The sequence below is a fragment of the Lupinus angustifolius genome, chromosome LG08 (genome assembly GCF_001865875.1).
Source record: "Lupinus angustifolius cultivar Tanjil chromosome LG08, LupAngTanjil_v1.0, whole genome shotgun sequence".
Classification (NCBI taxonomy): Eukaryota; Viridiplantae; Streptophyta; class Magnoliopsida; order Fabales; family Fabaceae; genus Lupinus; species Lupinus angustifolius.
The window spans coordinates 61,723-77,703 of NC_032016.1; the positions used below are offsets into that span (position 1 = coordinate 61,723).

General features: G+C 31.1%; 4 protein-coding genes across 5 annotated transcripts in view; 1 reads left to right on the forward strand and 3 right to left on the reverse strand.

Moving 5' to 3' along the window:
* Positions 2,204-3,775, reverse strand: LOC109353466 (phenolic glucoside malonyltransferase 1-like). The gene has a single exon (XM_019595755.1). The coding sequence runs from the start codon at positions 3,709-3,711 to the stop codon at positions 2,281-2,283; it is 1,431 nt and encodes a 476-aa protein (XP_019451300.1). The 5' UTR covers positions 3,712-3,775; the 3' UTR covers positions 2,204-2,280.
* Positions 5,821-7,395, reverse strand: LOC109353691. Of its 2 annotated transcripts, none has more exons than XM_019596044.1 (2): positions 7,308-7,395; positions 5,821-6,277 (listed from the first exon to the last, which is right to left on the reverse strand). In XM_019596044.1, exon 2 carries the CDS (start codon positions 6,273-6,275, stop codon positions 5,991-5,993), a length of 285 nt encoding a protein of 94 aa, XP_019451589.1. In that variant the 5' UTR covers positions 6,276-6,277; positions 7,308-7,395; the 3' UTR covers positions 5,821-5,990. The 2 variants fall into 2 exon arrangements, with proteins under 2 accessions (XP_019451589.1, XP_019451590.1); XM_019596045.1 differs by lacking the exon at positions 7,308-7,395 and adding an exon at positions 7,066-7,084.
* LOC109354318 (ribulose bisphosphate carboxylase small chain, chloroplastic-like) lies at positions 10,229-11,804 on the forward strand. The gene is made up of 3 exons (XM_019596733.1): positions 10,229-10,465; positions 10,987-11,121; positions 11,384-11,804. Exons 1-3 carry the CDS (start codon positions 10,283-10,285, stop codon positions 11,612-11,614), a joined length of 549 nt encoding a protein of 182 aa, XP_019452278.1. The 5' UTR covers positions 10,229-10,282; the 3' UTR covers positions 11,615-11,804.
* Positions 14,416-15,981, reverse strand: part of LOC109354320 (TMV resistance protein N-like) — a 6,806-nt gene continuing 5,240 nt past the window's right edge. The window contains exon 6 of the mRNA XM_019596734.1: positions 14,416-15,001. The gene's annotated coding sequence lies outside the window, so the exon portion shown is untranslated. The remainder of the gene's footprint in view (positions 15,002-15,981) is intronic.

A 15,981-nucleotide genomic window follows, 5' to 3' on the forward strand; every position in this document is an offset into this window, starting at 1 on the left:
CTGTTTAGATAAGTTTTTAAACAATACCCAAAAAGATTTAAAAGACCTAAATAATATGTGATGAATACAACTCTCCATACAACTTTAGAATAATTAAATGATTCTTATAAAATATTTCTCTGTCTCCATTTGATGAATTAATTAACGAAGTGCTTTACTTTCCATAATAAAAAATAAGCCAAGTTGTGTGTGACAAAAACTAAGGTGGGATCACTATCTCCATTTTGGAGCTATAAAGGGTTTGTTTTCTCAGTTTTCTTATCATTTCTCCCACTACTTGGTTTTTATCATTCTTTATTGAAACCATCATTTCTTTGTGACATTCCATCACATCTAATGCAAATGGATTGTGGACAATGCTTGTAGGAGAGTGCTAATTAAGGGTAGTGATTAAGGATTTAAAGACTGAAAATTTAATAAAGAGTTTAAAATCTATGGACTGAAAATATAAAGTTTTTTTACACTGTTAGTTCATTATCCATCATTGATTTGTATTACTTTTGTTTATAAATCAATGGTGGTTAATAAATCGATGGAAAATGATTTGCTGACAGTGTAAAAAACAGCTACACTATTAGTATATACATCTTAAATTCTTTAATAAATTGCTCAGTTCTTTTTGTAAGATATTTTGATATTTTAACTTTGGTCCTAGTTATACATATATATTATTTTAAAAGTTTTAGGTATTATTAACGAATTTATTATAAAAATGCCTTCATGTACTCATATAATTTGAGTGGAAAGAGTAAACAATTTAGTATGAATTACATTTTTTATGAATTATATAAATTATTGATAAATTTAATAATCTTTCTACCTTTCATAATTTTAGAAAATTGATAAGTTATTTTAAGCATGTAAGTTGGCTATTAACAAAAGCAAAAGTGTTTGAGTGCATATTTTCTTCCAATAACATTTCTTTTTATAAGGCAATTTCAATTTTAATTTTCAAAAATTGATATGAGAGCTAGTTGTATAAAAAATGGAGCTATGAGCAAATCAAGTTGAAACAACTATTTTCATGTTCAATTGAAGATGAAAATTTGCCATGTGGAAACAATTGATTGGGTTGTGTTTAACAATACTAGCAAATATGGAAAAATTGTCAAGAAAAGGTTTTGTTAAACCAAATGAAGAAGGAAAAGAAAAGTTCAACAAGTTGATCGTCTAAAGCATGGATTAATTGTGTGCCACCAAAAAAAATTTATTTTAATTGGAAACTAATTAGAGGTCATCTTTTCGTAAGAGTGGAGTTATTTAAACGAAATATTATTACTTATGATAGTGATGTCAACTGTGCTTTTTGTTTCTTCCATGAAGAATATGTGGATCATTTGTTCATTTCCTATGATTTTGTTTCATCTGGTTGGGAAAGAGTTTACTCGTGGCTTTAGGTACCTGCTCCAAATCCGAGTATAGTTATTGAATCTCTGAATTCTCATGATGATCTTGGTAGAAAATTCAAGGGGTCTAATTTGTGGAGGATGGTGTGGTTTGCTATGATGTGGTCCTTATGGTTTATGAGAAATGATAAGGTTTTTTCTAGTAAGGAGGTTAGTTTATTGCATATTAAGGATTTGATCCAAGCTAGATCTTGGACTTGGTTTCTTGCTAAAATAGGACCTTCCCCTCTGTTGTTTACAAATTAGTGTAATGATCCTAGTTGTTGTATTTCTATGTACTTTAAAAAGATCACTCGTTAATCATCCTTGTATTGGGTTAGCACCTTTTGTACAATTTTCTAATACATCTTTGCTTATAAAAAAAATCGTATACTCAATAAAAAACTTTTATTTCTGATTTGTCATAGGAAGACAACAAAAGAGGATTGGTAAGTGTGTAACTTCAACCCAAAGAAATATTTGATGAATGTTATGACTCACACATACTAATTTATTTAACATCTTTTTTCTTCAACATTCTTATTCAGATGAGAATCACTTATCCCAACTTGGTATCCTTAATCTTGTTCTGGTCAATTACATATTGCCATATTATTTAAAAAATCCATTTTGTTCTGATTTCATTTTTACCTAAAAAGTGAAAAAATACCATTGATAATACTAAAAAAGAAATATATTACCTTCCATGAAAAAGAGTAGATATCAAAAATAGTAAATAACATAAAATTCCTCATAAAATAATTGACCTTTAAAGGTTTTATTAGATTGAACAAACAAAAAACACAGCAACATTTGAATCATAAAGTAATTGACCTTTCAATAAATTGAAAGGTTTTATTAGATTGAACAAACAAAAAACCCAGCAACATTTGAATCATAGCCCTTCATGAAATAAATTAGTGAAGATATTCATCACATTCTTTTTCAAAACCAACCCTAGTTCAAGTCCACCTTTCTCATCTTTGCTCTGTGAAAGGGCAATGCTTAAACCTCTATCCACAGAAGTAATCTCAGCCTTTGAAGGCTTTCCCCAACCAAAATCATTCTCATAAACTCTAAACCTACTTGACCCTGCAACACTGATTAACTCAACTCCTAACCTAGCCCTAGTTTCATGTTTTGAAGACAATGTTTCAATTCCTTCAAGAACACTATCCTTATCCAAATTCTTTGTTTTACTTAGAATCTTCTTAGCAACAATCACAAACCCATCTTCTTTTGTAAAATCTTCTGGCTTTGCATCCACTACATGAAGATTCACACAATTACCAAAATAGTTCTCAGGTACTTTTGGCTCTAACCTTGACCTACAATCAACTGCAAATCCAAAAGCAAATTTTTTTTGCTCATTCTTTTCATCTTCTTGAATTGCTCTAGCCATGCAAGTTGATACATAAGCAGAAATAGCAACAAATGATGATAAAGTATCTGGTTTTGAATAAGAATCGTTTACTACTTCATCATCATTCACCACTTCATTCCATTTTGATAACAACCTTTTCTTTAACTTGTCCAAATCCTTAAAAGTGATCTTGAATGTTGCACGAACTGAATTCTCCACTTTTGGTTTAAACACAAATGATAGAATTTCCAAGCTTCTTTTCTTCTTTGTAGCATCATTAGGGTCTTTAGTCCAATTATCTGCAAGTAAAAGATCTAGTTGAGTTGGATCTTTGATAACATCTCTATCAAAAAAAGGCTCTAACTCTGGCTTCAAAGAGAATGAAGGACATTCTTCAACACTACTTCTACACATATTAGCCCAAGCATTGATAAACATATTTGAAGTTTTTCCATCAACAACAGCATGGTGTGCAGTGATACCAATAGAAAACCCTTTTTTTGGAAAAAGAGTAATCTGCATGGAAACAACAGAAGCAGATGAATCTGAAGAATCCAAGTTAGGTATCAAAAAACGTGATTCTGAAGCATCACATGGTGAGTTTTGTAACACCATGTTGAAGTCAACGTTAGATTCTGCTACAACAAATGACACAGCATCACCAGGGTTATATTGGATGATAGGTTTAGGTAAATGTGAAGGCCAAATAATTTTACCAGCAAGAGGAAGAAAACTTTGAAGGGTGAGTGAAAGTGAGGTTTTGAGATTTGGAACTATATTGTTAAAGAAAAAAGATGGGTCATGTGAATGATTTGGAAGAGAATAGAGGAAGATTCGTTCATTTGGGTTAAACCTTAACCAGAACAAGTCGAAGAATGTGAGAGGAAGAGATAATTGTGTTGAAGATTGAGGAGAAACAAGCAAGTTTTCATGGATTATGATGGGGTTCTTGGGAAAAGCCATGTTCAGTGTTGCAATGGAAATTTCTTGGCCTATGAAATAATTAATCAATTGCTTAGCTTAGGAATTGTAACAATTTGTTATGGTTTTTATAGGCTCCTCAAATATGAAACTTGTATAATAAATTTTGATACATTAGAATTTTAAAGTATATGAATTTAAATCGTGATTCAATGTGCATTTATTTGTCTACAAAATATGGTAATCTCAACTACTCGTTTACATTAATATATTAACCAAAAGTAGGAAGCATGTCCAACGTTTCAAAGTTTTTTATTATGTTGTTTAAGGAAATATGAAGCCACCCGATCTGGCACTATCGCGTGGTTGTTGGATCTAAGAGTTGGCAAGAAAATATCTCAATAATAGGGGGGATGAGATCCTCTCGAGTAACGGAGGGTCCAATATTTAGTGTTGTCAAAACTGAATCATACTGGATAATCTGACCGGTTTAACCACTGATCGAACTTAAAAACAGTTAGGGTTTACTATTTTATCCGAATGATAGTTGGACTGCTTTGAATCGTAGAAATTCCGGTTCGTCCGTGTTAAACTCGGTTAAACCTGATTAACACGGGAAGTAAACTGGACGGTTCATTTCAAAATTAAAAAAATGGAACACTACTTAATTTTTTATTTTACGCCAGTCCTAAAAAAGACGAAAAAACGTTACTTCAAAGTGATTATATATGACTAATAATTATACAAAAGTTTACATTTATATATAATTATATATTTATAGATAAAAATATTAATTTTGTATGAAATCACCCGGTCAGATCAAATAGTTTAATCGTTTAAACCTAATACAAGATCTCTTCCAATTTGACGTCTGAGTCAGGTTTCACAACATTGTCAGTACTGGACTATGAGGCCTAGATTTGTTTCATCATTTATAATATTTTTTGACTAAAGATGTTTTAAAATCTTCACCATCATTTTTTTAATCAACATATTTTAATCTTATTAGGTATTGGACCCTCCAATAATGAAGAGAATCCATTTTCATAATAGAGAGGTGTTATCACTTTTATATTGACATATATAGAGGTAAAAGTGTGAACTTATTGTATTCTAAAAATAAAAGTGAAAAATTATATTATTTTTTTCTCTTATTTTAGATATACATGTGTTTATCATTAGATAGGATCTTAACTATGATAGAAAGATGATATTCTCCGATAATAGAAATAAACAAATCATCACTTTACTAGTATCATTTTATTATATCTTGAAAATAAAAGTGTCAAATCATATTATTTTTTTTAGTCTCTCTTCCTCACTCCTTTTAACTTGTTGGACTAAGAAGTAAGGCAGCAGGCAAGCACATATTCCATCATTAAGGGTTGACTTATTTTAATAATTAAAGATCCATATTTTCAACTATTTTTTTTCATATTTTACAAACTTAAGTCTTAGTTCTATTTTCTATTTGAAATATAATAAGGTATAATTTTTACTTCATATTTTTTTCTCTCAAATAAATAAGGATAAATGAAGATCATTTACACAAAATATAGAAAATTAGTTATATCATTTAATATTTTTAATCTAATACATAACCTTAATAATTAACCTTTAAACAGGGTGAAGTATACCCAAAATGCCTTTTATCTTCTACTTCAACTACTCTTTAAAGGGTGATGTTTAAAAATATGATGTGAAAAGACCAATGTTTTGGATTTCTAAACCATTAAGTGATTTGAAACAAAATGAAAAGACCAAAACATCAACCTTTAAGAAAGAGGGAGTAACAATTTTAATATGAATGCAATATTACTTTTACTCATGTATTTTTTAATGTCATTATTTTGCAACTCTTGCTTGAACACTTCCTTATGCCATCTCCAATGGTATCCTTATAATGATTTTTATATCTCATTCTTTACTAATCTCATGAAAAGTTACAATATATAGAAGAAGAGAATAAAATCAAAAAATATTAAGAAAATGTCATAACACTCATTACACAATATTCATATCAAATAAATATGAAATTTTTTTTTTGATAAGGAAAATTGCATTAAAATGAGCACAAGGGGTGCACACCCAATACAAGAAATAAACATGAAATGAATCAGCATAAGTGTAAGTGATTTAAACCTGTAAGAGAGAGCAACACAAAAACATTAGGTGATACAATCTCATTTCCATAGAGTTACAAGTTATTACACACATGCTGTTAATCACCAAAAAGTATTCTATGCAAAGAGTTGAATAATAACTAAATGTTTAATCATAAACACATTGAATAACACAGAAAGGTCAGGCATATTCAAAAACTAAGTGAGTTTAGTCTTCTTAGACTTTATTTGAGGCTTCTCAGGAATAACATCATCTTCTTCTGAAGAAGAAGCTTCTAATAACTCATCAGGGACATCCTGAGGAACATTATGCTTTGTTATGAACTCCTTCAGTATGGCCATGCTTTGCTCTTTCAATGATACCAATTGCTCTGATAATAAAGAACCTTTGTTTGCCTCGACAGAATACGATTCTGCATCGAGGCGAAGCGTGGCCTTCACCAGGGGCCTAGGGTGCAATGTTTCACATGATTCTGTTTCCATCTCTGCATTTTGAGGAATTAAAGACAACAAACAAGGTCATAGATGGTTCATTAGTTAAGGGTACACTGACACTACAAAAAGACACCATAACTGAAAAGTAACCAAAGACAACAAAAGGGGTATTAGAAGATCAAGAATATATTATCTAACTCCAAATCAATGTCAATTATCTGTAAGTATTCATACAGATATGCATCTTTCTAATCTTGAATCGGGTATCTCCATAAGCATATTAACCTCAGTAGTGCAAGGTTGCTTGCCTTGTTATAAAATCTTGGAAACAATCTCGTCACTTGTGAAGGTAAAGTTGTGTACATCTACCTTCAAGAACCCAGTAGGTGGGAGCCACATGCACTGAACATATATTTACACTTACTTTAATGGCTTTCAAATATTCAAGTAGCACTATTAAGTATTAAAGAGACAAAACAAATACTATCAGTCAAATACTCAATTGAACTACTCAATTTTATGCCATTAGTATGAAAAGTTTGGATACAACATGTTTAGACGTTAATGGTTTGTTTGCAGACACGACTTATCATATAACTTATTACTTTGAATGATCAATTTAGCCGACCCCACCTTATGCGAAAAAGCTTGCTTTGTTTCTATAGAAATTTGAATCATTGTATAAAACTGGGATTAGAATAGCATACTAGCAGTCTGGCATGGATTTCCAATTTCAGCTTAGATTAACTAAATAAAGAACAGAAAGAAATGAGTGAAAATTACTAATGAATTCATAAAATTCAAGAATTAAAATCCAAAAAGTGATTAACTATATGAACATATGAACAAGTACAAAGACAAGCCAAGGCCTCAACCCATGTCAGTTTAAGGTACAACACAAATTAACAGGTTAAAAATTAAAATCAGCAGAGACCTCAGTGTTTAATTGTAGAATCCTCGTACTAAATCATCCTACAAATCCTCGTACCCACAAGAAATTGACATGTAAAAAAACATTCATACAGGCATTTCAACAAACAGTATATGTACAGAAATGTAATTGAACAGAAAAGGGTATACCTTTTAGGCAAGGGAAGGAGCTTCCTCCAACAACAAAGAGAGTAATGATAATGAAACAACATAATGGATTTCAATTTTGTTGTAATTGACTTCATGTTTGGACTCAATCTCAACTAATGTGGGCTTTCAGACCCAAACCAACTATTTCTCCATTTGGTTTAAAATCTATGCATTGATAATTTATGTTACTTTTGTTCGAGAGTCAATGGTGATTAACAAATCAATGGTAGATGATTTGCTGACCGTGTAAAAAACACTTGCATTGTGAATGTATACATATTAAATCCATATATTTTACAAAAATTTAAAAAATGAAAGGCTTATATACGTTTTTCTACATATAAAATAAAATATATATATTCATCATAAGATTGGAAATATTTTTGGACAAAATTTGTCTAAAATATTTTCTATGAACTATTATTCAATGAATTTTTTCTTCATACCAATTTCCTCTATAATGAAATTGTTTTGGTCTCCCTTTATCTCTTTATATTTTTATATACCTATATATAAATAAAGAGGGGATGTATCCATTTTCTAAATTAATTTTTTCTAACACTCAATTTTAGACATTGACCATATTCTCAACCAATACTATAAATTATTATAAGTTTAAAATTTGTGCATATTTTAAGGAAAATTATAGTATCATGTTTGTTTTGTTTTTCTAGCATTTCTATTTTCTCTTGTATTATTTCATTTCTTTTACGTTTGAAGAACCAATAGTATGTAAAGTAAAATTAGAAATTAAAAACAATGGGCACATGGTAGAAATTTCAATTTTAAATTGAATTACATTACTTTGGGACGGGTTCAGGCTAGGGTCTTTGTTCTGCTAAACCTAAACCCGAAACCGAAAATTAAACTCGAGTAAAACCCAAACTCGAACCAAAACCCAATCACATCAGGTTTTCCTCATTAAATTCGGGTTAGGTTCTTGTGGATATCCATAGGTTCGATTTTCATTGTCATCCCTAACGACTGTCTAAATATACATTGATGGTAGTTGTTGTGGTTTATCAAGGAAACTCCATGACTCATCTAGTCTGAGTATTAGAGAGAGCAATTATTGATAAAATTTAGTTTAGATGTTCCATAGTCTTGAAAGACTTTCTAGCGACAAAGAGCTAGGTTGTGTGTTCCATTGGATGAAGATACAAGTTAATTTGGAGAAACCACATACAAGTTTAGAAAGATGTACTATTGGTAACATAGTCAAAGATACTCAGTATTGCTTATACAAAATAGGAGCAATTTATTATGTTGATGAGGTGATAAAGAAATTTAGGAATTGAGGAAGTTCCCTAAGGTAAAAATGATTGTGTAAATTTCTCAAGGAGTAAGAAATTTGCTATAAATTGAAGATTGTTGTGTAAATTTTCTAAGGAGCGAGATATTTTAGTGAAGGTGGAGATTGTTGAATTTTGCATTGATATATTATTATAAGAAGTCCCCAATAAATTATATAGTGTACTTAAGTTCTTGTTATATCACTAAGTACAAAGACTAGATGAGTCCAGGGCCCATGTTATTAGGTTGAGGTATGTATATGTCTTAGTATGCTTTTAATTAGGCGTAGTAGAGTTTGTAATAATAATATTTTATTCTCTTCTATTTAGTATCTACTCTTTTGTTTGACTACTGGTAATCAATATTGAAAATTGAATTATCTACATTGGACCCTTATTATTAGAATGGAGAGGAATAAATAAATTTATAAAATTTTAATTTATTTAATTTAAAAACTAAAAAAATTTGGATTTAAAAAAAATAATAATTAGTGTGACGTGTCTAAATTTAAATCCGCTTTGAATATAATAATCACTTACATTTCACTAAAAATAAGAATAAAGATCTTCTTTATTAATGAAGAGATAATAAATATATATTTTTAATGACAAAAATGTAATTTCATTATAATCAAAATAATAGATGCATTATTATAAATTAATTTTTTTTTTCTTTGAAGTACTAACTTTTCCATGAAGAGCATCGTAACTCTAAAAATAATAGCATTTAATGGTTTGTCTTTTGGCATTGACTCATGATTGTATGATTTGGGCATAACGATTTGTGGGTCATTATATTTTTAGACATGTATGTTTGTTCATTAACCAACCATGAATGATAAGGGAACCCAATCATATCATTCTTCTACCTCACATACTCACATTTTCCTTATCCACTGTTTCTTCTGTGGCATTAAATCAAATAAAATACCAAGTTTTTTAAGAAATACAGATAGGATTTTCTTGTGTAATGGGTAAATACATATGTAACAACGATTATAGATTCCAAAAAATTCATGTCATTATGTCCTAAGTCAATCATATTCTACTAAGTCATAAAAAACAAACTATTTTCGATTTTTATGAATTTTTTCTTAAATAATTAACATTTTTTGATTGGATTAGGATACAATAAGACATCAAATATTAGAACAGGTGATTTCCATTCCTACTCAATCACATTAAAAACTACCAAACAAAAGGGATAAGAGACTATCAGTTGATGATTCTTTCATTTGTTTTTTTCCTAGCATGAATTTTATTAACCTTAACCTTTACTACCTCTAGGAGCCAAAGTCTAAAAAACGACAAAGTTTATTTTAACGTTAACCCATGCCATGCAATAATAGATATCTGTTAAGAAGGAATGGTCACATAATTCCATAAGGTATAAATCCAATTCAAAAAGGAGAACTAACCAAAACATAACCACTATCACACATTTACAATCTTCCATGGAAGAGATAAGGTAATGAAACTTCATCCAAGTGGCACTACCATTGTTGTGGATAATGATAAGGCTAGTAGCACTCAAACTTATACTCTTGTGTGCCCATAATGCTTGTCCTTACTTTCAATCTATTTGATTAGAAATGTCCAAATTAATCCATTATATATAGGTAGGAATATAGCAACTCTAGCATCAAAATTTCTGAGTTAGAGAACTAAGAAACGGAAAAAGCAATGGCTTCCTCTATGATTTCCTCCCCAGCTGTGAATAGCATTAACCGTGCCTCGCCGGCCAAGGCCAGCATGGTGGCTCCATTCAACGGCCTTAAGTCAATTGTTGGCTTCCCTGTTACCAGGAAAGCCAACAATGACATTACCACCATTGCGAACAACGGTGGAAGAGTGCAATGCATGAAGGTAACATATATAGCTTCAAGTGAATAATTAATGCCACAAACACTTCATCACCTTGTAGTTATGGATCACTACTCTATATGCATCCATGCATTTATCTTCTAGAGATATAAGGTTGCTTATTTACTAGATGGAGTTATAAGGTGATCAAGTGGTCAGAGTGAATGACATAAGGAGTAGAGTGATAAAAGATCGATGATTGAATTTTTACCCACCACAAAATACTAACATTTGCTTATAAAAAAAGTTATTTATTTACTATAGACACGACATTGGAGAAATAACAAAGATGCACAATTTGTTCACTATTAACGGATGGAGATCACCTGTCTTAAAACGGTGTTCCACTTCATGTCCTAAGTCAATCAGAGTCCTTAATTTTATTATATTTTGCTTTTAAAAATTTTATTTTATCTATGTGTTAATATATAATTGGTTTGAGACATGAAATGAAATACTGTTTGATACATATAATCCTCGTCCACTATTAACATCATTGCTCAATTTTGTTTATGTGCCTCTAGGTGTGGCCACCACTTGGTTTGAAGAAATTTGAGACTCTTTCTTACCTTCCACCACTCACCCAAGAATCTTTGGCAAAGGAAGTTGATTACCTTCTTAAGAATGGATGGGTTCCTTGCTTGGAGTTTGAGTTGGAGGTCAACAATTTACTTGCAACCCTTTTTCATTCTTTTCCTAGTTTTATTTGCTCTACAATTTAAACTTTTAGGGCTTAAAAAACCACAATTTAAACCTATTTCACTTATCAATAAGGTTTCGTCTCAAAATTAATCGACAACGAGAAAAGTAACCTAACAGAAATATTTAAAACATGTCTAAAAGAATGAAACAGACAATGTACGACTTATTATACTTGTATTTGGAACCCTAACATGTGTTTATGTATGTATGTTTATATAGCATGGCTTTGTCTACCGTGAGAACCATAAGTCACCTGGGTACTATGATGGACGTTATTGGACAATGTGGAAGCTTCCTATGTTTGGTTGCACTGATTCTTCTCAGGTTTTGAAAGAGGTTGAAGAGGCCAAGAAAGCATACCCAAATGCATTCATTCGTATCATAGGATTCGACAATGTGCGTCAAGTTCAGTGCATCAGTTTCATTGCCTACAAGCCACAAAGTTTCTAAGCTTCTTTGATGGGTTTGGTTTGTTTCATGAGTTTTAATGAGACATTGTTGTAAGAACCTACTTTTGTGATATGCTTCTTTCTCTCTTGAGAAATGTCATTGTTATTCTGTGTTTTTGGTGTCTCTTTATGGATTTCAAAAGCCAGGGAATGGATATGAAGTAATAATGAATAAGTGGTTGTTTTATCCCTAAATTTCGTTTATAATACATTATCTATGGTTTTCCTCTTATAGCTTGAAATTTTTGATAACTTAAGTGACAAGGAACCTCATTGTATGTCATGAAAACCTTATTTTCATTTTGTATTGGTTGAAGTGTGGGTGAAAGTGGTTCCGGTTTAAATTGTGAAACCGATGAAACCAAATTAAACTAAGCCGTAAAATGTGGTTTAATTTCGCGGTTCGGTTCAGTTATTTTTTTAAGGAACCATTTATGTTCGATTGAGTTTATGATTTTAGAAATTTAGGAACAGTTAGAATCGGACCAAATATTAAAGAAATAGATACAATGAAAATATGTTTTATTGTTGTTTAAATTCTTCAATCAATTTTGTGACTTCAATTATCAATTTTGTGTAAATTGTAGTATTATATATGTCACTAAATTGTTATTATGTTAATATTATATATGTTATTACTTATACACCCCTAGTTTGGAGCCTATCAACTTTTGAGCATATATATATATTGATAACTTTTAGAGATTTTCATCTTCCAATACTAGTTGAAAATAGGGATGGCAACGGGCACGGGCGGGCACGGGTAGTAGCTACCCGCTACCCGTTTTAAAATAGAAAAGTAATACCCATACCCGCCCGTACCCGTACGGGTACCCGTGAGCGGGTATTTGCGGGTAGTTCTGGATACCCGCGGGTAGAACGAGTACCTACGGGTTTCCTCCATTATAAATAATTTTTAAATTTTTTACTTCTATTGTGTTTCAAATAACATGAAACTTAATTATTTTTGTACCTTTTGATTAAATATTTTGCTAAAATGCTAAATTTATTGGTGGTTTCCATTTGTGTGATTTTTTGTTCTCATTTTTAAAAAAATAATATATATTTTCTTTGTAAAACATGTGTGTTTCGTAGTTCTGGGGACCCGCGGGTAGAACGGGTACCCGCGAGTTTCCTCTATTATAAATAATTTTTAAATTTTTTACTTCTATTGTGTTTCAAATAACATGAAACTTAATTATTTTTGTACCTTTTGATTAAATATTTTGCTAAAATGCTAAATTTATTGGTGGTTTCCATTTGTGTGATTTTTTGTTCTCATTTTTAAAAAAAATAATATATATTTTCTTTGTAAAACATGTGTGTTTCTATACTTTCTATACATGTAATAATATTTGTAGGGTGTTTCATCACCAAACTCATTAAAATATGTAAACAAAGTAAAAGGAAAAAATATACATAGTGTAATAAATGTTAGAATAATATATTTTTTATTTTAATTAAATATAATATATTAATTATCTAAATAACGGGTACCCGCGGGTACGGGTACCATAATACCCGTACCCACCCGTATGTACTACGGATATTTTTAAAAACCCGTTTATAATATCCGCGGGTACCCGTTTGTGACCCATACTCGTGCCCGTACAGGTTTTACCCGCGGGTACCCACGGGTACGAGTTTTTTTGCCATCCCTAGTTGAAAAGGTTAGTCACGCATCAACAGAAATTAATTTCTTATCTAAATGATGGTAAGAGAATATATTGGTAGTAGAACAAAATTTACTAATTCTATTTGGAAGGGAAAGAAAATTTTTACAATCCTCTAAATATATTTGAGACACATTCAATTTTCAGGGAAAACATTTCAATTATACTTTGAAGATGTATATACATCTAGAGACAAAGTCATCAATAACTCAAGCTTCTAGCGTTGTTCAATATAATCGTGAACTTTAACAAGCTTATTACAATGATCAAGATAGAGCTTTGTAAGATTTGGTAAACTAGAAATATTTGAAGTTTGAATTGGCAAATTTAGCTGATAGTATAGTTTGACGTTAAAATTATTGTAGTAGTGTAAGTTTATGTTTATTTATCAAAGTAGTATATTTTTTGTTGAAATCGCATATCCCATTACCGATTTGCATTTTTTTTTCTCCTGGTCCCACCAAAATCGGCACTGAAAGGTGGAGTTTATTTATTTTATTAAAGTCCTATGCAAATTGGCAATCACATTGTAGTTTTCCACTTTTTTTTAATATTTTATATTATATGGCAAAATCGGCATCCTCAAACGAGTTTTTAGTTGTTTTAATTTTTTTCCATGCCAAAGAACTTAGCAATGTTGTAGGAGTTTTTAGTTTTCACTTGTTTTATTGCAAAGAGTTGACAAAAGTGATTAAAGAAAACTCCACCAATTATTCATCTATCCATAAAAAACAAGTGAAAACTCCACCAATTATTGCCAAGAGTTTTCAGTTTATTTTTTATGCAGAACTTTCCTAGTTCCAGAGGCTTCTTCATTCTTCCCCCTCCTAGGGCACAATTTTCTCAATTTTAGGAGAATAGCACAAAACAACTTAATAACATAACCAAGTTCTAAAAGATAAGGGTCCAGGGCATACAAATAGCATATGAATCACATAAAAGTGGTTCATTTTCTACAAATTTCTGAATTTGTTTGATTAATTTGATTGCATTAGGCTTCAAAATTTGTTTATGTTTGATCTACAATGCCTTAAGTACAATAGTACTAAAAGGAATGTGTTGTATGAGTACTGTGATTATTTCTATTAAATTGATATATATTATTGCAAAACCAGCTACTATTAATACTTCATGGTGACATATAGTTGAAAATTGTACATTTGAATTTATAATATTTACAAATTCGTTGAAGGTTTGGTCAAACTTTCAAACCTAAAATCTTCCTTACCTAACTGTTGCCACCAACATTTCTTTATCTTTCTTCTTTCCACTGCAACAGTAATTTTTAACTGACTATTATCAACTATATCCCATAAGTAGATAAAATGGTTCGATTCAATATTGTGATGGTAACCACTTTGATATCGTTGAACGTATGCAACACCATCGTTCACTATCATTGTTATCACGTAGTGATTACTATTTGCAGTGGTTGACGTGATAAAGCAGAGGGGGGTTCTACCATCTTCATTGAGTGATTCAAATATCCATGTAAGGTACATGGAATTTGTCATCAAAGGCATAGATAAAGAAATCTCAGGCTCTAAAACAATAAATAAGACAACTCCAAACCATGTATGCATACCACAATCGTTTTGAATGTATACACTTGAATCATGTCTTGACAAAACTGGCCCAACAATATTGTAGTAACTTGAAATATTCTCATTGTTAATACTGCTTGACATGGTAAACAAAGAAAATGGCGAACAATCCTGCACATTTGGATAATAGATTTAAAGCAATGAATTTAATAATTCTAGACAAAATAAGAGTTCTATTATTTTAGCATCCAACATATGAAACTGAAATGATAATAATTACTAAATAACATTATAAAAATGACCCTAATGAGAATTAACAATGTGCTATACTTTAAAACTTACATACTTAGTGCTTTGTGGTGGATATGGATATTGCTTCTTCATTCATGAATAGATTTAAGTAGTTAAAGATATTTAAAAGTACATTTGGATTTTATAATCCACAAATTCTAAAGCGTTTAGTACATAATGAACTGAGATAATGTTGTAATTGTTGGTGCAGCGAAAGAGAACATTGCGCAGCGTTGACCACAAACAATCAAATAAAGGGTATAAAATAAATCGAAGAGAAGAAATAAGAGAATTTGGTAATGAGGTTCGGTCAATTGTGTCTACGTCCCCCGGAGCGCTGAGCGACTACTGTTAAGTGCCAAAATCTTAATGAAATATATCTGAATTTGGGCACTTAAGGCACATTTATGCTGTAATTGCGTAAGATTCCTGATGACCTAGTTGATCTTGTTCTGTATAGGAAATTTTATGTGTTTATGTCGTTTCTGGTTAAGAAATTAGAAAAAAAAGAGAAAAATGAGAAGATTTGTGCTTCTGAACACTACAAGCCTCGCCCAAGCGATGAGAGGGTCACCCAACCCACAAATAGGAGGAAAATTACTAGAAATCACTGGTGTCCCTCGTCCAAGTGACAATTGAAGCTAAGAAGACCCTGATTACCTACCTGATCCTCGCCCAGGCAAAGGATCCTCTCCCAAGCGTGGTGCCCAGGTCTGAAAGCCTATTATTTCCTCACCCAAGCGAGAATATCTAGCTTGGCGAGAGCTTGGAAGTTGGAACTGATATTGGCAGTTTCGGAAGTCAAAAAGGGTTACCAATTCACTTTTCTAAAGCTTGAAGGCACGAAACACAAAGAGAAG

What these genes read in the sequence shown, in the direction of transcription:
- LOC109353466 (XM_019595755.1), bottom strand. Translation starts at nt 3,711, where the DNA reads ATGGCTTTTCCCAAGAACCCCATCATAATCCATGAAAACTTGCTTGTT.
- LOC109353691 (XM_019596044.1), bottom strand. Translation starts at nt 6,275, where the DNA reads ATGGAAACAGAATCATGTGAAACATTGCACCCTAGGCCCCTGGTGAAG.
- LOC109354318 (XM_019596733.1), top strand. Translation starts at nt 10,283, where the DNA reads ATGGCTTCCTCTATGATTTCCTCCCCAGCTGTGAATAGCATTAACCGT. An exon ending in GAAGAGTGCAATGCATGAAG is followed by an intron (nt 10,466 to 10,986) that starts GTAACATATATA and finishes ATGTGCCTCTAG; the next exon opens with GTGTGGCCACCACTTGGTTT. An exon ending in GCTTGGAGTTTGAGTTGGAG is followed by an intron (nt 11,122 to 11,383) that starts GTCAACAATTTA and finishes ATGTTTATATAG; the next exon opens with CATGGCTTTGTCTACCGTGA.